Source organism: Microcaecilia unicolor, chromosome 12, assembly GCF_901765095.1.
Source record: "Microcaecilia unicolor chromosome 12, aMicUni1.1, whole genome shotgun sequence".
Taxonomy (NCBI): Eukaryota; Metazoa; Chordata; class Amphibia; order Gymnophiona; family Siphonopidae; genus Microcaecilia; species Microcaecilia unicolor.
Genome location: NC_044042.1, coordinates 107,064,976 through 107,091,932, shown reverse-complemented (window position 1 = coordinate 107,091,932; position 26,957 = coordinate 107,064,976). Strand labels below are relative to the sequence as shown.

Below are 26,957 nucleotides of genomic sequence, written 5' to 3'. Positions count from 1 at the left end.
TTACCCACATAGACGGACAGAAGGCCCTCTGACTGATTTGCCCAGTGATGGTGTAAGACAGATTTATTGCATTTCAGAGAGTCTAGTAACCCCATACATTCTTCTGCAGCAGGTATATTGTCACTTGGAGACCCCACACAATTTCAATCATGGTGTCCAAATTCAAGGATGAAAGTGACAGAGGACTGCATTCCATCTGGAGCAGAGTAGGCAAAGTGGATACTACAGGGTAAGAGCCCCTCCAAAGACCAGCTGTTCCAAGCTGGAGATTTTGGGACAGCCCTGGTTTTGAACTGCATCCCAAAGCAGCGTGAGATTTGTAGTGCCTGATCCTGCCCATTGAAAGCCTACTACTACTAATTTCTATAACGTTACTAGAGTAACCTGTTATATGCAGGTGCTCTCTCTGCCCCTAGCGGGCTTACAATCTAAGCTTTTGTACCTGGGGCAATGGAGGGTTAAGTGACTTGGCCAAGGGCACAAGGAGCTGAAGGGAACTGAACCCAGGTCGCCAGGCTCAAAGTCTGCTGCACTAACCATTAGGCTACTAATGTTGCAAGTCCCATAATGCACTCTGATGGGGTGGTCAGAAATCCAGGACTGTCCAAAAATCTCCAGCCTGGGTAACTTGGCATCGCTGCAAGTTGATTTCACATCTCGACATTCAAGTGTCAAGAGCAGCATTAAGAAAGGAGGTGCAGCCACTTAGCAGAAACCTCTAGCAGCTGAGACAGGACTGTTATCAAAGCACGGTGCCATCTCGGTGCCTGGAAGACACATCGGTCGTTTGGTACGTAAGTTTTGTCAGTGGCGAGAGCACTCGGTCTAGACTGCGGAAATGCTGCTCTTCGCAGGCTCCTTAAGACTTCAATTTGCCCTCCTTGGCTAGCCTTTCATTGAGCTGGCACAGCTGCCTCAGAAAGCCGTCGTTGGGTCCAATCTCCCGCTTCTGACGCACCACTGCCACCGCCGTTTTCACATCCATTTTGTGGCACAGCATCAGGTATGCAATCACCAGGGTCGGCGAGCGGCTGTAGCCTTCACGACAGTGCACGAACACACGGCCTGGAAAGGAGAAAAGAAGAGAGGTATGTACACAGTCCACGGAGCACGGTGGAATCACAATGGAACACAATAACCACACAATCTCAGACAAATAAAGGTCCGTTCAGTCTTCCCGTTTCCCTTTCCTTATAAAGTATCAGGCACCGACTCAGACATTAGTGGTCCAGTTCCCCCCAGGCCTAGGAAAGCTTCAGTACTGCTGCAGGTGTTCTGGGGCCTCTCTTGGGGAACATAGCTCAAAACTATAAAAATATAACAGGAAACACAGAAAAAGGCTGGATCCTCCATGGGCTGCACAACCTTCTCCTGCACCCTGTGAAGCATTATGCAGGAATGACGGTAGACACAAGCTTTCCAGACTGCGTGGATCCCTTCTTGCAAAGCATCAGAAGAAACCGTGAAGACGAGACTTGTGTTATCCTTAAAACAAGGGCTGCATTTCGATTAAAAATTTTTATTGTGATTAATTGCACAATTAAAGGTATTATATTTACTTATTTCCCACTGCAGCTCCTTGTGACTCTGGGCAAGTCCCATACTGGGAAAGACCAAAGGTCCATCAAGCCCAGCATCCTGTTTCCAATAGTGGCCAATCCAGGTCACAAATACCTGGCAAGAACCCAAAAAAGTACAAAACATTTTATACTGTTGGGAAGAGTGCTTAAGGATGTTTTTTTGTGGCGTGGGTGGTGAATTTTGCTGTGGGAACCAACGTGAAATTATTAGCACTATTCATGCAAGCCACTGAATCACTGACACGTTTTGTTTGTTACAAGTTTATATCCTGCTTTACCATAAATGTTGAAATTACCTACCAGCAAGACTGTGGAGTCGGAGTCAGTCAAAAGCAATTTTGGGTGGAGTCAGTCGGTAAAAATATGACGGTGCTGACTCTAACTCCAGCTTCAAAATTAAAACTTACATTATAATATGATCGAATATGGACAAATTCACCTAAACGATCAATAGATTTACCAAATCGCATTGTAAACTAGATGCTTACCCTAGTCATTTAATAAAATCTGCTCCTCACCGTCTTTTAATTGATCTAACTTCCTATTTAAACCATATGTTCCAACATGGATCCTTTCCTGCCGACAAAGGTAATATATTACTTACTCAAATCCCCAAAGACCAGGAGAAAAAATTAAATGACAACTATTGCCCAGTTGCATCCATCCCTCTTGTAGTCAAATTAATGGAAAGCTTAGTAACTAAACAACTTAATGATTACTTGAGTAAATTCTCAGTATTACATGCGCCCAATCCGGATTTCGTGCTAATCACAGCACTGAAACAGTTTTGTTATAACACTCCTAACTAAATTCAAACAAACTATCGCAGCTGGCAATAATGTTCTACTCCTCCAATTCGACGTGTGTAGTGCGTTAAACATTATTAAACATCCTTGAATACTTTGGACAGGGTGGAAACGTACTGAACTGGTTCTACAAATTCCTAACTGTAAGATCTTATCAAGTGATATCTAAGTCGACCATTTCCTCACCATGACGACCTGGATGTGGAGAGCCTCAGGGCTCGCCGCTTTCACCAATTCTCTTTAATTTAATGATGTTGCCACTAGCCAAATCACTATCCAATCAAGGCCTAAACCCATATATTTACGCCAACGACATCACAATATACATTCCATTCAAGAGCAACTTATCAGAAATTACAGATAAAATTAATACCAGCTTCCAAATCATTAACTCATGGGCTGATGCTTTCCTACTTAAACTCCACGCAGAAAAGACTCAATGTCTTATCTTATCATCGCAGTTTAACAAGGCTAATTACGCCAGTATAAATACACCATCCCACACTCTCCCTATTGTGAATAACTTAAAACTCCTGGGTGTTAGTATTGATCGAAATCTCACCCTCGATTGCCTTATGAAGAATGTGACAAAAGAAAATGTTTTTTGCTATGTGGAAGCTGAAAAGAGTGAAACCTTTTTTTCCCAAGGGACGTATTCCGCAAACTAGTGCAATCATTAGTACTGAGCCACCTGGATTACTGTAACTCCATTACTCCATTTTCGCAGGATGCAAAGAAAAAAACCATTAAGAAACTCCAGACTGCCCAAAATACCGCAGCTAGACTCACATTCAGAAATGCGAAGTATGAGAGCGCCAAACCCCTCAGAGAAAAATTACATTGGCTTCCACTAAAAGATCGAATTGCATTCAAGGTTTGCACCTTAACCCATAAAATCATCCATGGAGAAGCTCCTTCATACATGTCAGACCTAATTGACTTACCTGCACGAAACATCAAAAGTTCATCACATACCTTCTTAAACCTCCACTACCCCAATTGTAGAGGACTCAAATACAAATCACTACACGCATCTATCTTCACACACCTCTGCACAAAATCATGGAATAAACTACCGAGTGCTATAAAAACAATGCATGACTTGACAACCTTCCGGAAGTTATTGAAGACACACCTGTTTGAAGAGACTTACAATAAAAATCATCCTTAATGACTTAATTCCATTCTATATCTAAACCAACTAATACTGATCCCTTCTAACTTGATTATGTTAATCACATTATCACTATTGGTCATTATATCTTACCTGTTTTATTTTGTGTTATGTAAATAATTCTACTGACCTATCTACCTAATTTCTTACACAGTAATATGTTAAATTAGACCATACCTCTTACTCATTTTATGATTTTACCTTTTGCAACATAGTGTAAGCCACATTGAGCCTGCAAATAGGTGGGAAAATGTGGGGTACAAATGCAGCAGATAAAAATACTGCCTATCCCAGAAATAGTGGATTTTCCCCTAGTCCATTTAATAATGGTCTATGGATTTTTCCTTTAGGAAGCCGTCCAACCCTTTTTTAAACTCCGCTAAGCTAACCGCCTTTACCACATTCTCTGGCAATGAATTCCAGAATTTAATTACACGTTGAGTGAAGAAAAATTTTCTCCGATTCGTTTTAAATTTACTACATTGTAGCTTCATCGCATGCCCTCTAGTCCTAGTATTTTTGGAAAGCGTAAACAGACGCTTCATGTCTACCCATTCTACTCCACTCATTATTTTACAGACTTCTATCGTATCTCCCCTCAGCTGCCTTTTCTCCAAGCTGAAGGACCCTAGCCGCTTTAGCCTTTCCTCATTGGGAAGTTGTCCCATCCCCTTTATCGTTTTCGTCGCCTTTCTCTGCACCTTTTCTAATTCCACTATATCTTTTTTGAGATGCAATGGCCAGAATTGAACACAATATTCAAGATGCGGTCGCACCATTGAGCGATACAAAGGCATTATAATGTCCTCATTTTTGTTTTCCATTCCTTTCCTAATAATACCTAACATTCTGTTTGCTTTCTTAGTCGCCTCTAGCCAGCTCTGACCTGTAGAGAGAATGGGAGTGGCTTCCTTACCGTCCTTCTGCGCCAGGGCCTTCTCGATGAAGTCTGCTGCTTGCTCGAAGTAGTGGCCAAGGTTGAACTGCTGGGTGTCATTGGCTTTGATCCCATGGTAGGTGATGCTTGTGCCTTCATAGAACTCGGCACTGGTGTTCACATGCATGAAGGATTTCCCCTCAGCCGCATTCAGGATATGCGTGATTCCCAGGCGCTGCAGCCTCATCACATTCTTGGCGATGAACCTGCCATGGAAAAGAAGCCACATTAAGAATTTACAAAGGCACATGTGACAGCTTCCTTAAGAGGGACCAGATACACACAAGGCTGGCTCAACGAAGAAGGCAAACTAGACACTTGCCTAGGGCAGCAAAAAGCAGTCGCAGGCAATGAAAGATAGGTTCAGACAGCTACACAAAGGGTTCAAGGGTTGTGTTTATTTGATTATTCACTTAGGGTCAGACCATCAAAGCGGTTGCATAAAATGAAATAGAGAAATACAAATTACAAACCACGTGGAAATAAAGAAACATAAGATAAAAAACATCACAAGAAAATAATTCACAAAACCATAACCCTGTGGTGCGTCCACAGATCCCAGTTTTGAAGCAGACCCATCCGAGCAGCCAAGCGAGTCTAGATCATACGTTAAGGGGACCTTTTACAAAAGGCGCGCTGAAAAATGGCCTGCGGAAGTGTAGACGCGTGTTTTGGGCACCTGTAAAAAAGGCCCTTTTAAATTTTTTTTTTTTGCCAAAAATGGACGTGCGGCAAAATGAAAATTGACGCGTGTCCATTTTGGGTCTAAGACCTTACCGCCAGCCATTGACCTAGCGATAAATTCTCACGCGGTAACCGGGCAGTAATGACCTACACGCGCCAAATGCCATTTGGCACGAGTCTAATACGCACATCAGAAAATATACTTTTCAAACGCATGCCAAAATGACATTACTGCAAGATCCACGCGGTAACTCCATTTTGGTGCACGTAGACTCTTATGCGGCTTAGTAAAAGGGCTCGTAAATGCCAATCGGAGAAAATGTGCTTTCATCCGCGCCTACTTTTACCTGCAGGAAGAAATAGAGGCCATTTTAGTTACAGCACCGAAACTGCCCCAAATTCCTTTTTCCATCCAGTTTCAGTTGCAGCTGAGAAGTTGTTTTAATTTTCAGCTATGTTTTTGGTTTCAGATGAAAATGACCACGTGTTTTCGGTGGAAGATGAAAATTTGTGCTTTGTCCCTCCTCCCACCCGAACAAGTGTTTCCTTACTCCAAGACCCCCCTCGTGCCTCCCCCTCCCCATAGGCCACCCTGGGCCTATCTTACAATCCCTAGTGACCTAGGGATATACTTGGGCAGGAGCGATCTCCAGTTACTCCTGCCCTTCTGACTCTGCTCTCAAAATAACTACCATGCAGGGGGGTCCAGAGCCCGAGGTGAGAGGGCACATTTTAGCCCCCCCCTGGTGCCACCACCCCCCGCCATTGCCGACTCCCCCTCCCCTTCCCGCCACCACCACCAACTTTGACGACCCCTGCCGATGACCCTCTCGACCCCCCCTCCCTCCACCAACCCTCCCCCGCTACCTTTGATGGCGGGGGACCCCAATCCCCGCGAGCCAAGTTCCTCTTCTTCCCCCGAAGACTTCACTCTTTCTGACATCCTTGCAAGATGGCTTCGTTCTGTTTCTGTGAGTCTGACGTCCTGCACGTACAACATGCAGGACGTCAGAAACAGAACGAAGCCTTCGCAGGAAGAAGAGCATCTCGGCTGGCGGGGATTGGGGTCCTCCGCCAGCAAGGTAGCCCACGGTGACGGCGGGGGAGGGTTGGCGGCAGGAGGGGGGTCGAGAGGGTCGTCTGTGGGAGGGGGGTCCAGGGCCAAATCTACGGGGGCCCAGGCCCCCGTGGCCCCAGATAGCTACGTCACTGCTACCACGACTGGGGAATCACTTCTACCCCGACTTCACCACTAGATCACCTGGGAATGTAAGGTAGTCCTGGGGGAGGGGCTTCTCTTTCTCTTTTTTTTTTGTACTGTGTTTACAAGTAACGCAGTTATGATTTGCACAATAGTTTAGATGGTAACTAGAGTGCTCCAAATAAATGCTTTTGAAACAACATTTTAGCTGAATAATTCTGCAAATTTGGGATGATAAGCTCCTTAGGAATTAGCCTCACTGCGGAGCTATGATGTCAACTGTCACTCCGAGTGTGCCTCAAAGTCAGCCGCTGTTAAAGCGCCGTGGCTTTAGTTTCCGTTTTCATTAGCTTTGGTCCATGTGTTAGTTGTGGTGGTTATGTTGCTTGGAGGCAAAATATGGTCTTTCATTATTTAAATTATTATTTTCTGGCTTGGATACTGTCCTGTCGATATTCAGCACTATTTAACTGGGCAGGAACGGCTCCTGCTCACTTAAATAGCACTTAACCAGCTACCCGCGAATATTCAGTGGGAGATAGCTGGTTATCGCCCACTGAATATTTGCGGTCAGAGCATAGCGCTAACTAGTTATATTGTGTGATATAACTGGCTGTCAGCAAAAATTCACTGCTTCGCCAAATTGGGCAAGTTGACACTACCTGGCCAACCCGAGGGTTATCTGGCCCCGACTGGCGACAGGCCAGTCACCTGGGCAAGGCACAGAGCAGACAGAACTAGGCACCGTCAGCTGATCAGAGTCAGGACAAGCTGGAGCTGAAGACAAGGCTGGGCTGGAACTCGAAGCCTGGAGACAAGGCCGGAACTGAAGCCTGGAAACAAGGCTAGAACTCAAAGCTGAAGACAGGGCTGGAACTCGAAGCTGAAGACAGGACCGGAGCTGAAGACTGGAGACAAGGCAGGTCAGGACTGGAGATAGGCAGGAATAGGACTGAAAGGGTTGGAGAGACTGCTGCAACTCACTCAAGGCAGGACCATGAGACACACTGCAAAGGCACCGACAGAAAACTAGAGACTTCCTTAAATAGCCTGCAGATGAGAAATGAGTGCATCAACAGATGTACCGGCTCTTTAAAGCACGGCCCAGCGCAAGCGCACCTATGCGCACCAGGGGTCAAGAGAGAGTGGCTAAAAGGACCAGCAGAAGCACCCCAGCGCTGGCAGCCCGCCATCTCAGGAAGCCAGCCAGGGACCACGAAGAGGCCTGTGGAGCCTGGCTCCGATGGCTCCTGACAGTGAAATGGTAAGCTGCAGTGCAGAGGGAGGGGGTGCGGCTGCAGCTTGGACAGTACCTCCTCCCCAAAGGCTCCCCACTCTTCAGAACAGGTTTTGACTTATGGAGAAACATGCAATGAAACTGTCTGATGAATAAGGGAGCATGGACCAAAATCACTGGCTCTCGGAAGTTCTTTTCATGACCACAGTCCTTCCTGGAATAAATGATGTCTTGGGCCTCGAACCAGTGATCTGGGTCAATAGGTAAGGTGCGTGGAGTAGGAGGTGGAAGTAGCCTTCTTGGCAAATCTTCAGCCGGAATGTCAGGCATGGCCTGAGTCTCGAGTACAGAGGGTGGGAAACCTTACCCTGGGGAGGCATCTGACCCAGCAGGAGGTCCATAAGACAATTCTTCTCCCGGTGAGGAGGATGAGTCTCTGCTTGCTTCTCGGGGAATACCTTGGCATGGGCAATTCAGGTCCATGGCGAATCATCAGAGATACTTCTATCAGCAGTGGCTAAGGTAACGAAAGGCAACACGGAATCCAAACAACGTTGATGGCAGGTATTACTCCAGGTAGTAATTTTGTTGTCCTGCCCGAGTTGTGCTTCTGTAGCTAAGGTAATCCCAAGGTGATAGGGAAGGGAAATGAGACTTGATATACCGCCTTTCTGAGGTTTTTGCAACTACATTCAAAGCGGTTTACATATATTCAGGTACTTATTGCAGTACAGATGTCTGGAGGATGTAGAAGGAGAGGACCTCCCTGTGGGCTCCTATGCTCAGGAATAGGGGAGCCGACTAGACTTTAAGATGTCTTTCAATATTTCCATACACCGAGAAGACCAGAATGGTCATAGGTAAATCCTGGGTACAAATTTTATAATGCTAAACAAGGGCTTCATCTATGAAGTTCCCTGCTGCTCCAGAGTCTATGAAGACCTTGATACTTTTCTTTCCTTGATCTAGATCCAGCACTGCCGGGACTAAGAATTGGGTACAGGGAGTCCTGAAGGATGGACCTAGCGCTGTGCCCCCAGCCTGAAGGTCCCAGGGCATTTAAAGGCATAGTGTTCCTTCTCACCACAGTAGAGGCATAAATTCGATGTCCAACATCTCTGCTTTTCGTGTTCAGAGATAGGGGAACAGTCCACCTGCATGGGTTCCTCGAGGTCAAAGGGTTAACCCCAGTGGTCTGGGAGTGCATGTGTTTTGCTGGTAGCTAGGCACCCAAAGGGCCGTCTTCTTCCCGAAATATTGTCGCTCCCGGGCTTGTTCTTGGAACCGGGTATTGACCAGATTACAGAGGCTGATAAGGTCATCCAGTGCAGTAGGGAGGTCCCCTCGTGCCAGCTCATCCTTAATTTGCCAGAAGGCCGCGGCATGTCTCTCATTGTTCCAGTGTCATGGATTCAGGGGAAGTGAATCCTTGAGCCCATAGCCGGGAACTGGCTAGCAGCAGGCGAGTCACTCAGGCTAGGTACAGCACTAGGCAAGGCAGGCTTGGCTGGAAACAGGCAAGGCTTGGCAGAAGACAAGGCAGGCAGGACTTGAACTGGAGACAAAGCAGGCAAGACTAGGCAGGACAGGGCAGACAAGGTAAGGCAGAGAAAGGCAAGAACTGGATCCCAACGAGGCAAAGCAAACAGGGCAAGAACTGGATCCAGACAAGGCAAGGTAAGAACTGGATCCAGCCAAGACCAAGCAGAGCAAGACACGACAAGAGCAGGAGACAAGACTGACGCTAGAGCCACGGTGGGGCTGGAGCTGGAGGCAAGGCAAGGATGGAACTTGGAGACATGTCAAGCAAGGCTGGAACTCGGAGACAAGGCAAGGCTGGAACTCCTGGCTATCCAATGCTGGTCACTGGAAACGGCCTGGCATTGAATATCCAGGCTCAGCACCAACCGTGGGACTTAGCCAGCCTGCCTCCGATGGCCTGAATATCGGCCCCTGTGTTTTTAGCAGAGGGTTGCAAACTGAAAGCTGTGACAATCCCTAATGACCCTCACTGAATTGATTTGCACTTTTCTGACCACTGACAGGTCAGTTATGACCCATGAACTGCATAGCTAAAGGCTCAAACTTAAAATGCCTGAGCTGCATTTTTCTGTATTTTCTGCTGAAAGCTGTGAATTCGAGGTCATGCTGTTCTACAGCAAGGAGCGCTCTTCCCCTCCCTGACAGAGTTGGTGCCAAGGACACTAAGAATGTATATACAGTTTGAAAGTGAAGATGTGTTGAGGTTACTAGACAAAACAATGATAAGACCTGGGTTTTGGAGAAATTCCTGTAACAAAATGACGGCTACAATCTCCTGTAAAAGAAACTTTGGACTTGTTATAAGATGCTGTGTTCCGTAAACATTTAGATATTGCGTTCTGTATTCCATAACATTCAGATAGTGTTTTTCATTCTATGTAAACAATGCAGTAAGACAGAAATTAGCTGAAGTTGCAAGGCTGTATGATTTGGGAGGGAATTGATGCCCAATCCATTGTACAGAAAGGTATATAAGTCACTGTTGTATAGTATTTAGGCAGAGGCTGAGATGATCAACAGTGAGTAAATCTCTCTCTCCCTCTCATAACAAATTGCTATTTGTTATTGCCTGATTGCTTTGTTATTATCTAAACTGGTAAGGAATAAAGACTTTCGCCTTGGAAGAAACATAGCTTCTGTCTTCTCTGCCATCTTGGGGGTGGCTGGTCCACTATATCTTGGGGTGGGTGGGTGTAAGGCGGAAACCCTATTACCCCACTTATCCAAATGGTATATTTCTTATGGTAAGTGGAAGGGTCAGAGAAAGAATTCCCACATATAGCCGCCTCTGAGACTAGGTGGTTACTAGAGGGGATCATATAACCACTGACTCCACTATAAACATCACACAACCAAACTTGAGTCTTCAGTTTCAGTTTTGGCTGAAAGCTTTCAGAGAGTTTCAGTTTTGGCCCAAACTAAAGAAAACAGTTTCAGTTTGCCTCTAGGAAGAAAGGACCGTTCTTATATAGTTCCTCTACCACTGTAAATGGCTTTTGAAAATTGCCTTTTATTACAGCTTCCAGTGACATACAGGTCTACGGGGTTTACAAATTAAAACAGAAAGAAAGTTCCATTCTTGGACAGGAAAGAAAGCAATCGTTCAGACAGAACCATTCATGCAAATAAATAAAAAAACAAAATAATAAGTCTGGTGACAAATAATAATTAATGTTAAAATAGAAAAGTGTAAAGCTAAATCCCCCAAAATGTAGGAAAATTAAAATCTAAAAACTAAAATTACTGAATAGCTGTACAGTGATATGCAAAGTCGTTCCCCTTATACCAACTCTCCCCATCCTAACACGGGGCTTTCCTACGTCCTAAGCCCATTTCTAGTACATACATAAAATATGGCATTTTCCATTTTTTTTTTAAATTTTAATGTTGTCAGCGCATGGCAACTGCAAATAATGAACAATGGAGCACTTATGTCTCCTGTTTAGGAGGGGCTACGGGCTCCAGTATTAAATCCATGTTAACCAGTTAGGGCCAGATTCTGTAAATAGTGTCTAAAAATTAGGTGCATCCAAAAATACTGCTTAGTGCTATTCTACGAACCACACCTAAAGTTAGGCGCCGTACAAAGAATAGCGCATAGGGCCAGGGAGCGCGCCTATATTTACGCCACTGAAAACCTGGCGTAAATACCCGTGCCTAAATATAGGCAGGGTTCTCCAAATTCTATAACTACGTGCGTAAATTTGAGGAACGGGGGAACACCCCTGACATGCCCACACTCCTCCCATGGCCATGTCCCCTTTTCAGCACAGCACATTAGAATTTATGCGCACCACTGTTTAGAATACATCTAAAAAGAAGCGAGTGTACCTTCCAATCAGTGCCCGGCCTAAGGCAAGATGCCGCCTGAGGCTGAACTAAGATGCTAACCCCTAGGCCGAGATGCTGCCCCCCATCCCATCTCCAGCCCATTTGCGGCATTCACCTGTTTTGTCACGTTCCAAACCCAACAGCTGCAGCGATTCTCACATCCTGCCCTGCCGCCAGCACCCGCCTTTTCCCTTTACTGCTGCTGCCTGAGCCTCTGACGAAACAGGAAGTTACATCAGAGAGGGGCCGTAGTAAAGGGAAGAGGTAGTGCTGGTGGCAGGGCAGGGTGTGAGAATCGCTGCAGGGTTTGGAATGTGATGAAACACGTAAACGCCATGAACAGGGTGGAGGAAGGAAGGAAGGGGGAGATGCTGCTCCCCGAAGAGTGCCACCTGATGCCCCTCCCTCAGGTGGCCTAATTGGCTGCCCCTGGGGTGGAGGAGTAGCCTAGTGGTTAGTGCAGCAGACTCTGATCCTGAGGAACTGGGTTCGATTCCCACTGCAGCTCCTTGTGACTCTGGGCAAGTCACTTAACCCTCCATTGCCCCAGGTACAAATAAGTACCTGTATATAATATGTAAACCACTTAGAAAGGTAGTTGCAAAAACCACAGAAAGGCGGTATATCAAGCCCCATTCCCTTTCCAATTATTGCCAGTTAGAGGTGATGATTGGTTATCGGGCCAATTATCAACACTAATTGGTCCATTTCTCAATTAAGGTGCATGCGTAAATTGGGCACCTCACCACACCTTATATAGAATCCGGGGCTTAGCACGCTAGTTGGATAATGCTTCCACACCCATTCCCCTCCCCTCCAAAAAAATAAATAGCATGCAATCAGTGTGTGCAGACAGGAAAACTACCCACAAATCACTGTAGCGCACCTGCGGTAAGCCTTTTTCAGCAAGTTAAGCCCATGTTAAGGCTTTTTTTTTTTGTTACATTTGTACCCTGCGCTTTCCCACTCATGGCAGGCTCAATGCGGCTTACATGGGGCAATGGAGGGTTAAGTGACTTGCCCAGAGTCACAAGGAGCTGCAGTGGGAATTGAACTCAGTTCCCCAGGATCAAAGTCCACTGCACTAACCACTAGGCCACTCTTCCACTGTTGCTACTATTTGAGATTCTACATGGAATGTTGTTGCTATTCCACTAGCAACATTCCACGTAGAAGGCTGCGCAGGCTTCTGTTTCTGTGAGTCTGACGTCCTGCACATACGTGCAGGACGTCAGACTCACAGAAGCAGAAGCCTGCGCGGCCACATTGGTGATCTGCAAGGGCCGACTTCTACATGGAATGTTGCTAGTGGAATAGCAACATTCCATGTAGAATCTCAAATAGTAGCAACAGTGGAGGAGTGGCCTAGTGGTTAGAGTGGTGGACTTTGGTCCTGGGGAACTGAGTTCGATTCCCACTTCAGGCACAGGCAGCTCCTTGTGACTCTGGGCAAGTCACTTAACCCTCCATTGCCCCATGTAAGCCACATTGAGCCTGCCATGAGTGGGAAAGCGCAGGGTACAAATGTAAAAAAAATAAAAAAATAGGTGACATCACACCACCCTTCCTCTGTCATGCAATATGCTCCTCCCCCACAGATTTGAGGCGGGATCTCATCAGGGAAGCGACTTCATTAATACAGGGCATCTGCTGAGCATTAAGGATTTTCTGGCAGGCCACTGAATTGCTCCCTCATTCTGCAACTATCTATCCATCTATTTCCCGTTTTCTTTCCTTTAGAAAAAATGACCAGTTATGTCCTTGCTTTAATACAGTGGTTTTCAAATCTCTTCCTCTTCCCCCACCATCTGTCATATCCTCAACCTCTCTCTCTCCACTGCAACTGTCCCAGACACCTTCAAGCATGCTGTGGTCACACCACTCCTCAAAAAACCATCACTTGACCCTACCTGTCCCTCCAACTACTGCCCCATTTCCCTCCTACCCTTCCTCTCCAAGATACTTGAATGCACCGTTCACAGCCGCTGCATTGATTTTCTCTCCTCTCATGCCATCCTCGATCCGCTTCAATCCGGCTTTCGCCCCCTACACTCGACAGAAACAGCACTATCTAAAGTCTGCAATGACCTGTTCCTCGCCAAATCTAAAGGTCACTATTCAATCCTCATCCTCCTCGACCTATCCGCCGCTTTTGACACTGTCAATCACAACCTACTTCTTGACACACTGTCCTCCCTTGGGTTCCAGGGCTCTGTCCTCTTCTGGTTCTCCTCTTATCTCTCCCATCGTACCTTCAGAGTACACTCCCATGGTTCGTCCTCCTCCCCTATCCCGCTCTCTGTTGGAGTTCCTCAGGGATCTGTCCTTGGGCCCCTTCTTTTTTCAATCTACACCTCTTCCTTAGGCTCCCTAATCTCTTCTCATGGTTTCCACTATCATCTTTATGCTGACGACACCCAGCTTTACCTCTCCACACCAGAAATCACTGCGGAAACCCAGGCCAAAGTACTGGCCTGCCTATCCGACATTGCTGCCTGGATGTCCAACCGTCACCTGAAACTGAACATGGCCAAAACTGAACTTATTGTTTTCCCCACCCAAACCCACTTCTCCTCTCCCTTCACTCTCTATCTCAGTTGATAACACCCATCGTCCCCGTCTCATCTGCCCGCAACCTCGGTGTCATCTTTGACTCCTCCCTCTCCTTCTCTGCGCATATCCAGCAGATAGCCAAGACCTGTCGCTTCTTCCTCTATAACATTAGCAAAATTCGCCCCCTCCTCTCCGAGCACACCACTCGAACTCTCATCCACTCTCTCATTACCTCTCGCCTTGACTAGTGCAACCTACTCCTCACCGGCCTCCCACTTAGCCACCTATCCCCCCTTCAGTCCATCCAGAACTCGGCCGCACGTTTTATCTTCCGCCTCAACCGATATACTCATATCACCCCTCTCCTCAAGTTACGTCACTGGCTTCCGATCAGATACCGCATACAGTTCAAGCTTCTCCTACTCACCTACAAAAGCACTCGATCTGCAGCCCCTCCTTATCTCTCTACTCTCATCTCCCCTTATGTCCCCACCCGTAACCTCCGCTCTCTTGACAAATCCCTCCTTTCAGTACCCTTCTCCACCACCACCAACTCTAGGCTTCGCCCTTTCTGCCTCGCTTCACCCCATGCTTGGAACAAACTCCCTGAGCCCATACGCCGGGCCCCCTCCCTACCCATCTTCAAATCATTGCTCAAAGCCCACCTCTTCAATGTCGCCTTCGGCACCTAATCACTACACCTTTTCTCAGGAAATCTAAACTACCCCAACTTGACATTTCGTCCTTTAGATTGTAAGCTCTTCTGAGCAGGGACTGTCCTTATTTGTTAATTTGTACAGCGCTGCGTAACCCTAGTAGCGCTCTAGAAATGTTAAGTAGTAGTAGTAATATTCATTGTGGATATCCTGGAAGCCTGACTGGCTCAAGACAAGCTTGGATACTACTATTTTAACCTCTTCTTTCCCAGAACTGAACTATTTCAGTGGGAGGGGAGAGAGGAATGGAATGGGCTGGTCCCCCCCACCCTTTGTACCAAGGCCAAATTATCTATCTTGGCTTAGGTCCCTGCGTGCACAGGAAGAAACCAGGGCTGGATCAGTTTGCCCTCCCTCACAAAGTTGGATGGTCACCCTGACCAGCTGATATGGGATGAAACAAGTTTATATAGCTGCTGAAATCAACTGAAATTTAAATAGCTCACCTCTAGGTATTCTCCATTCCTAACCCCCAATTTGATCAGCCCCAGTCATCAGCCTTCCACGGGATCATTTGCCCTTACTGAGCCTAGAAATTGATCCTCTAGTCATATCATACCTTCCATGAGATGTCAGCTGTTGCTAAAGGCATTTAAAAGTATCTGGTGACCTGAGCCAGAAGGCTTCTTCTGCCTGGTTGACAGTTGAGGGTTAACGCCAGTGCTAACGAAAAGCCACCCTGCCCAAGTGCATGCATGACCCTCAGCACATGCAAACACACATACAAGGCCATGCTAAGCAGCCCCCCCCCACACACACACACCAGGCGCAGGGCCACCCGCATCTGGATAAAACCTTCAAACAAATTTTCTGTTTTAACCCGGCTCCCTTTAAATGAAAGCACAGCTGGCAGTGGGGTGTCACAGCTAGGGGTCCCGATTCCTGCCACCCCCGTCCCTAAAATCAATGCAAAGCTGGCAGTGGGGTGTCACGGCCCGATCCCTGCCACCCCCTCCCTAAAATCAATGCATGGCTGGCAGTGGGGTGTCACAGCCCGATCCCTGCCACCCCCTCCCTAAAATCAATGTATGGCTGGCAGTGGGGTGTCACAGCCCGATCCCTGCCACCCCCTCCCTAAAATCAATGCAAAGCTGGCAAGGGGTGTCACAGCCTGATCCCTGCCACCCCCTACCTAAAATCAATATATAGCTGGCAGTGGGATGTCACAGCCTGATCCCTGCCACCCCCTACCTAAAATCAATGCAAGGCTGGCAGTGGGGTGTCACAACTCGATCCCTGCCACCCCCTCCCTAAAATCAATGCAAAGCTGGCAAGGGGTGTCACAGCCTGATCCCTGCCACCACCCCCTCCCTAAAAGCAGTGTATGGCTGGCAGTGGGGTGTCACAACTCGATCCCTGCCACCCCCACCCCGTCCCTAACAGCAATGAATGGCTGGCAGTGGGGTGTCACAGCCCGATCCTGCCACCCCCTCCTTAAAATCAATGTATGGCTGGCAGTGGGGTGTCACAGCCCGATCCCTGCCACCCCCTCCTTAAAATCAATGAATGGCTGGCAGTGGGGTGTCACAGCCCGATCCCTGCCACCCCCTCCTTAAAATCAATGTATGGCTGGCAGTGGGGTGTCACAGCCCGATCCCTGCCACCCCCTCCCTAAAATCAATGCATGGCTGGCAGTGGGTTGTCACAACCCGATCCCTGCCACCCCCTCCTTAAAATCAATGTATGGCTGGCAGTGGGGTGTCACAGCCTGATCCCTGCCACCCCCTCCCTAAAAGCAATGTATGCCTGGCAGTGGGGTGTCACAGCCCGATCCGTGCCACCCCCTCCCTAAAATCAATGCAAGGCTGGCAGTGGGGTGTCACAACTCGATCCCTGCCACCCCCTCCCTAAAATCAATGCAAAGCTGGCAAGGGGTGTCACTGCCTGATCCCTGCCACCACCCCCTCCCTAAAATCAATGCAAGGCTGGCAGCTAGGGGTCCCAATTCCTGCCACCCCCACCCCCCTCCCTAAAATCAATGCAAGGTTGGCAGTGGGGTGTCACAGCCCGATCCCTCCCACCCCCCTCCCTAAAATCAATGCAAGGTTGGCAGTGGGGTGTCACAGCCCGATCCCTCCCACCCCCTCCCTAAAATCAATGCAAGGCTGGCAGCTAGGGGTCCCAATTCCTGCCACCCCCACCCCCCTCCCTAAAATCAATGCAAGGTTGGCAGTGGGGTGTCACAGCCCGATCCCTCCCACCCCCTCCCTAAAATCAATGCATGGCTGGCAGTGGGTTGTCACAACTCGATCCCTGCCACCCCCTCCCTAAAATCAATGCAAAGCTGGCAAGGGGTGTCACTGCCTGATCCCTGCCACCACCCCCTCCCTAAAATCAATGCAAGGCTGGCAGCTAGGGGTCCCAATTCCTGCCACCCCCACCCCCCTCCCTAAAATCAATGCAAGGTTGGCAGTGGGGTGTCACAGCCCGATCCCTCCCACCCCCTCCCTAAAATCAATGCATGGCTGGCAGTGGGTTGTCACAACTCGATCCCTGCCACCCCCTCCCTAAAATCAATGCAAAGCTGGCAAGGGGTGTCACAACTCGATCCCTGCCACCACCCCCTCCCTAAAATCAATGCAAGGCTGGCAGCTAGGGGTCCCAATTCCTGCCACCCCCACCCCCCTCCCTAAAATCAATGCAAGGCTGGCAGTGGGGTGTCACAGCCCGATCCCTCCCACCCCCTCCCTAAAATCAATGCAAAGCTGGCAGTGGGGTGTCACAACTCGATCCCTGCCACCCCCTCCCTAAAATCAATGCAAAGCTGGCAAGGGGTGTCACTGCCTGATCCCTGCCACCACCCCCTCCCTAAAATCAATGCAAGGCTGGCAGTGGGGTGTCACAGCCCGATCCCTGCCACCCCCTCCCTAAAATCAATGCAAGGCTGGCAGCTAGGGGTCCCAATTCCTGCCACCCCCACCCCCCTCCCTAAAATCAATGCAAGGTTGGCAGTGGGGTGTCACAGCCCAATCCCTCCCACCCCCTCCCTAAAATCAATGCAAAGCTGGCAGTGGGGTGTCACAACTCGATCCCTGCCACCCCCTCCCTAAAATCAATGCAAAGCTGGCAGTGGGGTGTCACTGCCTGATCCCTCCCACCCCCTCCCTAAAATCAATGTATGGCTGGCAGTGGGGTGTCACAACTCGATCCCTGCCACCCCCACCCCGTCCCTAACAGCAATGAATGGCTGGCAGTGGGGTGTCACAGCCCGATCCTGCCACCCCCTCCTTAAAATCAATGTATGGCTGGCAGTGGGGTGTCACAGCCCGATCCCTGCCACCCCCTCCTTAAAATCAATGAATGGCTGGCAGTGGGGTGTCACAGCCCGATCCCTGCCACCCCCTCCTTAAAATCAATGTATGGCTGGCAGTGGGGTGTCACAGCCCGATCCCTGCCACCCCCTCCCTAAAATCAATGCATGGCTGGCAGTGGGTTGTCACAACCCGATCCCTGCCACCCCCTCCTTAAAATCAATGTATGGCTGGCAGTGGGGTGTCACAGCCTGATCCCTGCCACCCCCTCCCTAAAAGCAATGTATGCCTGGCAGTGGGGTGTCACAGCCCGATCCGTGCCACCCCCCTCCCTAAAATCAATGCAAAGCTGGCAAGGGGTGTCACTGCCTGATCCCTCCCACCCCCCTCCCTAAAATCAATGCAAGGCTGGCAGTGGGGTGTCACAGCCCGATCCGTGCCACCCCCTCCCTAAAATCAATGCATGGCTGGCAGTGGGTTGTCACAACCCGATCCCTGCCACCCCCTCCTTAAAATCAATGTATGGCTGGCAGTGGGGTGTCACAGCCTGATCCCTGCCACCCCCTCCCTAAAAGCAATGTATGCCTGGCAGTGGGGTGTCACAGCCCGATCCGTGCCACCCCCCTCCCTAAAATCAATGCAAAGCTGGCAAGGGGTGTCACTGCCTGATCCCTCCCACCCCCCTCCCTAAAATCAATGCAAGGCTGGCAGTGGGGTGTCACAGCCCGATCCGTGCCACCCCCTCCCTAAAATCAATGCATGGCTGGCAGTGGGTTGTCACAACCCGATCCCTGCCACCCCCTCCTTAAAATCAATGTATGGCTGGCAGTGGGGTGTCACAGCCCGATCCCTGCCACCCCCTCCCTAAAATCAATGCAAGGCTGGCAGCTAGGGGTCCCAATTCCTGCCACCCCCACTCCCCTCCCTAAAATCAATGCAAAGCTGGCAGTGGGGTATCACAACTCGATCCCTGCCACCCCCTCCCTAAAATCAATGCAAAGCTGGCAAGGGGTGTCACTGCCTGATCCCTCCCACCCCCTCCCTAAAATCAATGCAAGGCTGGCAGCTAGGGGTCCCAATTCCTGCCACCCCCACCCCCCTCCCTAAAATCAATGCAAAGCTGGCAGTGGGGTGTCACAGCCCGATCCCTCCCACCCCCTCCCTAAAATCAATGCAAAGCTGGCAGTGGGGTGTCACGGCCCGATCCCTCCCACCCCCTCCCTAAAATCAATGCAAAGCTGGCAGTGGGGTGTCACAACTCGATCCCTGCCACCCCCTCCCTAAAATCAATGCAAAGCTGGCCGCGGGGTGTCACAGCCCGATCCCTGCCACCACCCCCTCCCTAAAATCAATGCAAGGCTGGCCGCGGGGTGTCACAGCCCGATCCCTCCCACCCCCTCCCTAAAATCAATGCAAGGCTGGCAGCTAGGGGTCCCAATTCCTGCCACCCCCACCCCCCTCCCTAAAATCAATGCAAAGCTGGCAGTGGGGTGTCATGGCCCGATCCCTGCCACCCCCTCCCTAAAATCAATGCATGGCTGGCAGTGGGGTGTCACGGCCCGATCCCTCCCACCCCCTCCCTAAAATCAATGCAAGGCTGGCAGTGGGGTGTCACAACTCGATCCCTGCCACCCCCTCCCTAAAATCAATGCAAAGCTGGCAAGGGGTGTCACTGCCTGATCCCTGCCACCACCCCCTCCCTAAAATCAATGCAAGGCTGGCTGCGGGGTGTCACAGCCCGATCCCTCCCACCCCCTCCCTAAAATCAATGCAAGGCTGGCAGCTAGGGGTCCCAATTCCTGCCACCCCCACCCCCCTCCCTAAAATCAATGCAAAGCTGGCAGTGGGGTGTCATGGCCCGATCCCTGCCACCCCCTCCCTAAAATCAATGCATGGCTGGCAGTGGGGTGTCACGGCCCGATCCCTCCCACCCCCTCCCTAAAATCAATGCAAGGCTGGCAGTGGGGTGTCACAACTCGATCCCTGCCACCCCCTCCCTAAAATCAATGCAAAGCTGGCAAGGGGTGTCACTGCCTGATCCCTGCCACCCCCTCCCTAAAATCAATGCAAGGCTGGCAGTGGGGTGTCACAGCCCGATCCTGCCACCCCCTCCTTAAAATCAATTTATGGCTGGCAGTGGGGTGTCACAGCCCGATCCCTGCCACCCCCTCCTTAAAATCAATGAATGGCTGGCAGTGGGGTGTCACAGCCCGATCCCTGCCACCCCCTCCTTAAAATCAATGTATGGCTGGCAGTGGGGTGTCACAGCCCGATCCCTGCCACCCCCTCCCTAAAATCAATGCATGGCTGGCAGTGGGTTGTCACAGCCTGATCCCTGCCACCCCCTCCCTAAAAGCAATGTATGCCTGGCAGTGGGTTGTCACAGCCTGATCCCTGCCACCCCCTCCCTAAAATCAATGTATGGCTGGCAGTGGGGTGTCACAGCCCGATCCGTGCCACCCCCTCCCTAAAATCAATGCAAAGCTGGCAAGGGGTGTCACTGCCTGATCCCTGCCACCCCCTCCCTTAAATCAATGCAAGGCTGGCCGCGGGGTGTTACCGAGAAGGGGCCCCATCCTCCCCCCTCCCCCACCACCCGAACGAACGCATAGCAGGCTGCGAAGCGCTACAGCAGGGGACTCACGCGTTGCCCACGTAGATGCGGGGGAAGACCTCGTTATAGTGCTGCGAGGGCAGCGTGTAGAAGCCGCTCTCGTTGGCCAGAACCTCGTTCAGCTCCTGCACCGAGACTTGATAGTCGGACATGGCTGGGGGGGGGGAGAGAGCTGGGCCTCCCGCTCTCCAGTCGCTGCCTGGGGAGGGGGCGCTGCAGACACTGCGCTTGCAGGCTTAGAGGGGGGGAGGGGGAGGGAAGGTGGAGCGAGACTAGGGGGGAGGAGGAGGCGATGCCCTCCCTGGCAGATCAGGAGAGTGCAGCAGGCAACCCCGGGCCGGATCTGTGCCAGTGCCCCCCCCCCCTCCTCCATGTGATACGGTTTCCAATCCTGCACCTCCTTTCGCTTTCTCTTGTGCCTTTTTTTAAGTCTTAAAGAGACAGAGATGCTTCCAATGGCAAACTTGCCTCTTCCTCGATTTTTCACCTCTGCTTTTATTCTTATTCTTAGCTCTCCTTTCTTTTTAGTAGGCAGGGACCAGGATACAGATTGAACTTCACAAAGCACAACCCCCCCCCCCCCCGTTTCTATTTACGGCAGTTTAACTTGTGTGCGTTCAATTTGCGCACTCAATTTAATTAAATGAGCCCATCAGCACCAATAATTGAGCAATAACAATCAATTATCAGCAATAATTAGTACATAAGAATTGCCACACTGGGACAGAACAAGAAGGGCTGCTGAGAGACTGAGCCAGGCCCACCGCCGTCCCACCCCCCCTCCCCCCCAATCGCTACCACTGTCGCATCCCTCTCCTCTCAGGCTGCCGGCGCCGCAGTCCCCACCCGTCCACCCTCAGCCCCGTCGACAGCCCTCCTCTGAACGCCACTGGGCCCCCTGCATTCAAATCTGAACCGCCCCCCACCTACTACAAATCATTTCTATAGCGCTACCAGTCGTACGCAGCGCTCACCTCCCTCACTGTGCTCTGCCCTCGCAGAAACAGGAAGTTACATCAGCTGAGAGCGGGACACAGTGAGGGAAGGCCCGGAGGCGATCTGCCGCTTTCACACGGAGGTGAGGCGCTGGCGATTTGAATGCAGGGGGCCCGGTGGCGGACGGAGGGGGGCTGTCGACTGAGCCGAGGACAGGCAGATAAGATCAAGGACTGCGGCCCCAGCGACCTGGAAGCAGGAGAAGGAAAGAGGCCTGGGGAAATTTGTCCCCCCTGCCCTCCCTCTTGGCGGCCATGAGACCAAAGGTCCATCAAGCCCAGAATCCTGTTTCCAACAGTGGCCAATCCAGGTCACAAATATCTGGCAAGATCTCGAAAAAGTTCAATACATTTTATGTTTGGATGTTGTTTTACTGGCCTTGAGTGAATGTGCGTTCCTATCTTTTCTTTATGGCCATTCCTATTTAGGTTTGTTTGTTTTGCTTATATATTGCAAACCATTTAGTTTTTGCGTGCAAACTGAATAAAACGATAAAGGATAAACCACTTCCCCAAGCCAGTGAGCTGGATCCCAGAAGGGTTTGTACTGCTAAGGAGCAAGAGTGCCAGCAATTGGTGAGCAGAGCTGCAGCAGGCAGAGGTGCAGGCTAGGATGGACGGCTGCATCAAGTGGCCCTTGAATACGAGTTTTGCAGTGTCTGGCTCAGGACATGTTATTGGTATATGTACACCCAATGAAGCTATGACCTTGCATTGCCAGACTGTTGTTTTGTGATTATTAAGGACACGGGTGGGGGAGGGAGCATATGGCTTCGTATTATAGAATTGAGTAACCTATACAGTCATATGGGACACCATCCCTTCAGCAGCACTGCAGTGATTTTAAAGGGACTTGCCCAGAGTCACAAGGAGCTGCCTGTGCCTGAAGTGGGAATCAAACTCAGTTCCTCAGTTCCCCAGGACCAAAGTCCACCACTCTAACCACTAGGCCACTCCTCCACTGTTGCTACTATTGGAGATTCTACATGGAATGTTGCTATTCCACTAGCAACATTGCATGTAAAAGTCGGCCCTTGCAGATCACCAATGTGGCCGCGCAGCCTTCTACATGGAATGTTGCTTGTGGAATAGCAACATTCCATGTAGAATCCCCAATAGTATTAACATTCCATGTAGAATCTCCAATAGTATTAACATTCCATGTAGAATCTCCAATAGTAGCAACATTCCATGTAGAAGTCGGCCCTTGCAGATCACCAATGTGGCCGCGCAGGCTTCTGCTTCTGTGAGTCTGACAGGACGTCAGACTCACAGAAACAGAAGCCTGCGCAGCCTTCTACATGGAATGTTGCTAGTGGAATAGCAACATTCCATGTAGAATCTCCAATAGTAGCAACATTCCACGTAGAATCTCCAATAGTATCTATTTTATTTTTGTTACATTTGTACCTTGCGCTTTCCCACTCATGGCAGGCTCAATGCGGCTTACATGGAGCAATGGCGGGTTAAGTGACTTGCCCAGAGTCACAAGGAGCTGCCTGTGCCTGCAGTGGGAATCGAACCCAGTTCCCCAGGACCAAAGTCCACCACTCTAACCACTAGGCCACTCCTCCACACGTTTAAGGGCCAATGGTGAATTCAGAGCCCCAAAGAACTCAGTGCAACTTTTACAACAGCCGCTCACAGTGCTTCAGGAGCCAAGAGCTCCCCTGATGCCAGTGAAAGCACTTTTCTCATGCTTTAAGTTCGAGCTACCTGGTCCTGGCAGACCTGCCAAGTTGCCCAGTTCCAGAAGGGAGATTTTGCGCCAGTCTTGCCGTTCTCCCTTACGTTCCTACCCGTTTACCTCCGCTCTCAAGACAAATCCCTCCTTTCAGTACCCTTCTCCACCACCGCCAACTCCAAGCTCCGCCCTTTCTGCCTCGCCTCACCCCATGCTTGGAATAAACTCCCTGAGCCCACACGCCAGGCCCCCTCCCTGCCCATCTTCAAATCCTTGCTCAAAGCCCACCTCTTCAATGTCGCCTTCGGCACCTAACCACCATACCTCTATTCAAGAAATCTTGACTGCCCCAACTTGACATTTCGTCCTTTAGATTGTAAGCTCCTTTGAGCAGGGACTGGCCTTCTTTGTTAAACTGTACAGCGCTGCGTAACCCTAGTAGCGCTCTAGAAATGTTAAGTAGTAGTAGTAGTAGTCTTGCCGTTCTAAAAACCCCTGTCCTGCTGTGCTGATTTCAGTGGGCAGAATCAATGCTGACAACATCACTCTGCTTTTGGGATGGAAGTTCAAAATCAGGTCTGCCTCCTGGACCTGGGTAACTTAGCAGCTCTGCCACCTGCATTAAGATTGGCCCCAACGAACACTAGAACTCAGTTAATGATCAAGTTAACTGCTAGACGTCAGTCAATCCGGCCCTAGATTTTAGCCCTTTTTTTTTTTAGACAAGCAAAAGATATCTTTCTTGAGTTCTTCGAGTACAGGCTAAATATAGTATCTGCCACCTTAGATGGGCATGGCTGGAGGGGAGGACACAGAGCAAACTGCTGAGCTGAAAGGTTCTTTCCTCTGGGAGGGGACATGGTACTGGACAGCCGTGTGCTGTTAATTTCATAGCAAGGGCTCTGTAGCCAGCTCTGTTCCATTCAAGGAGACGCCCTTTGCTTTCATAGAAGTAAATGAAACCAGAAGGGTCCCAGGAGCCTCCTTCCAGGATATCACTACATCTTCTGCATGTTTTTTGTGGTCCCCTATTTTGTATCAGGTGAAGGTCTGTCTGTGTTCTGCTTGTCTGACTAAGGTGATGGATTCTGCTAAAATAATGCCTGTGTAATACTGTGCAATAGTCCAGCTTGTTCCAGTTTCCCAGTAGCAGGTATATTGGTGCTTTAAGGCCCAGTCTAATATTTATAACGCTGTCGTTTCATGGGTGGCTCAGGGCTGTTCTCGTTTGGCAAGTATAGGTTTTGAGTGTCTTTTTGCAGGGTTCTGTGTTGTTTTGCAAAGTGTTTGTGGCCTGGTTGAAAGCAAGGAAGCCAAACCAGTGCTGGGCAGACTTCTACGGTCTGTGCCCTGAAAATGACAAGGACAAATCAAGCTCAGGTATTGCATACCATATACAGTGGGGGAAATAAGTATTTGATCCCTTGCTGATTTTGTAAGTTTGCCCACTGACAAAGACATGAGCAGCCCATAATTGAAGGGTAGGTTATTGGTAACAGTGAGAGATAGCACATCACAAATTAAATCCGGAAAATCACATTGTGGAAAGTATATGAATTTATTTGCATTCTGCAGAGGGAAATAAGTATTTGATCCCCCACCAACCAGTAAGAGATCTGGCCCCTACAGACCAGGTAGATGCTCCAAATCAACTCGTTACCTGCATGACAGACAGCTGTCGGCAATGGTCACCTGTATGAAAGACACCTGTCCACAGACTCAGTGAATCAGTCAGACTCTAACCTCTACAAAATGGCCAAGAGCAAGGAGCTGTCTAAGGATGTCAGGGACAAGATCATACACCTGCACAAGGCTGGAATGGGCTACAAAACCATCAGTAAGACGCTGGGCGAGAAGGAGACAACTGTTGGTGCCATAGTAAGAAAATGGAAGAAGTACAAAATGACTGTCAATCGACAAAGATCTGGGGCTCCACGCAAAATCTCACCTCGTGGGGTATCCTTGATCATGAGGAAGGTTAGAAATCAGCCTACAACTACAAGGGGGGAACTTGTCAATGATCTCAAGGCAGCTGGGACCACTGTCACCACGAAAACCATTGGTAACACATTACGACATAACGGATTGCAATCCTGCAGTGCCCGCAAGGTCCCCCTGCTCCGGAAGGCACATGTGACGGCCCGTCTGAAGTTTGCCAGTGAACACCTGGATGATGCCGAGAGTGATTGGGAGAAGGTGCTGTGGTCAGATGAGACAAAAATTGAGCTCTTTGGCATGAACTCAACTCGCCGTGTTTGGAGGAAGAGAAATGCTGCCTATGACCCAAAGAACACCGTCCCCACTGTCAAGCATGGAGGTGGAAATGTTATGTTTTGGGGGTGTTTCTCTGCTAAGGGCACAGGACTACTTCACCGCATCAATGGGAGAATGGATGGGGCCATGTACCGTACAATTCTGAGTGACAACCTCCTTCCCTCCGCCAGGGCCTTAAAAATGGGTCGTGGCTGGGTCTTCCAGCATGACAATGACCCAAAACATACAGCCAAGGCAACAAAGGAGTGGCTCAGGAAGAAGCACATTAGGGTCATGGAGTGGCCTAGCCAGTCACCAGACCTTAATCCCATTGAAAACTTATGGAGGGAGCTGAAGATGCGAGTTGCCAAGCGACAGCCCAGAACTCTTAATGATTTAGAGATGATCTGCAAAGAGGAGTGGACCAAAATTCCTCCTGACATGTGTGCAAACCTCATCATCAACTACAGAAGACGTCTGACCGCTGTGCTTGCCAACAAGGGTTTTGCCACCAAGTATTAGGTCTTGTTTGCCAGAGGGATTAAATACTTATTTCCCTCTGCAGAATGCAAATAAATTCATATACTTTCCACAATGTGATTTTCCGGATTTAATTTGTGATGTGCTATCTCTCACTGTTACCAATAACCTACCCTTCAATTATGGGCTGCTCATGTCTTTGTCAGTGGGCAAACTTACAAAATCAGCAAGGGATCAAATACTTATTTCCCCCACTGTATAATGAGTTTATCTTGTTGGGCAGACTGGATGGACCGTTCAGGTCTTTATCTGCCGTCATTTACTATGCTAGGTTCTGGGGGAAGGACTGCCAAAGATGGCCTTTGTCACCCAAAATGTGTACCTTTGTTAACAGAATAATACATGGTCTAGCCTGGACCGATATGCTCATATCACCCCTCTCCTCAAGTCACTTCACTGGCTTCCGATCAGGTACCGCATACAGTTCAAGCTTCTCTTACTAACCTTCAAATGCACTCAATCTGCAGCCCCTAATTACCTCTCTACCTTTATCTTCCCTTACACTCCTACCCGAAACCTCCGCTCTCAAGACAAATCCCTCCTTTCTGTACCCTTCTCCACCACCGCCAACTCCAGGCTCCGCCCTTTCTGCCTCGCCTCGCCTCACCCCACGCCTGAGCCCATACGCCAGGCCCCCTCCCTGCCCATCTTCAAATCCTTGCTCAAAGTCCACCTCTTCAATGTCGCCTTCGGCACCTAACCACTACACCTCTATTCAGGAAATCTTGACTGCCCCAACTTGACATTTCGTCCTTTAGATTGTAAGCTCCTTTGAGCAGGGACTGGCCTTCTTTGTTAAACTGTACAGCGCTGCGTAATCCTAGTAGCGCTCTAGAAATGTTAAGTAGTAGTAGTAGTA

The 26,957-nt window shown here is 49.5% G+C and overlaps 1 protein-coding gene across 1 annotated transcript; it reads right to left on the bottom strand.

The window, feature by feature from the left end:
- Nucleotides 1–561: 561 nt before the first annotated feature.
- On the bottom strand, nucleotides 562–20,956 carry DUSP3 (dual specificity phosphatase 3). Its single transcript, XM_030221519.1, has 3 exons — nucleotides 20,657–20,956; nucleotides 4,477–4,703; nucleotides 562–1,065 (listed from the first exon to the last, which is right to left on the bottom strand). Exons 1-3 carry the CDS (start codon nucleotides 20,776–20,778, stop codon nucleotides 860–862), a joined length of 555 nt encoding a protein of 184 aa, XP_030077379.1. The 5' UTR covers nucleotides 20,779–20,956; the 3' UTR covers nucleotides 562–859.
- Between the last annotated feature and the right edge of the window lie 6,001 nt (nucleotides 20,957–26,957).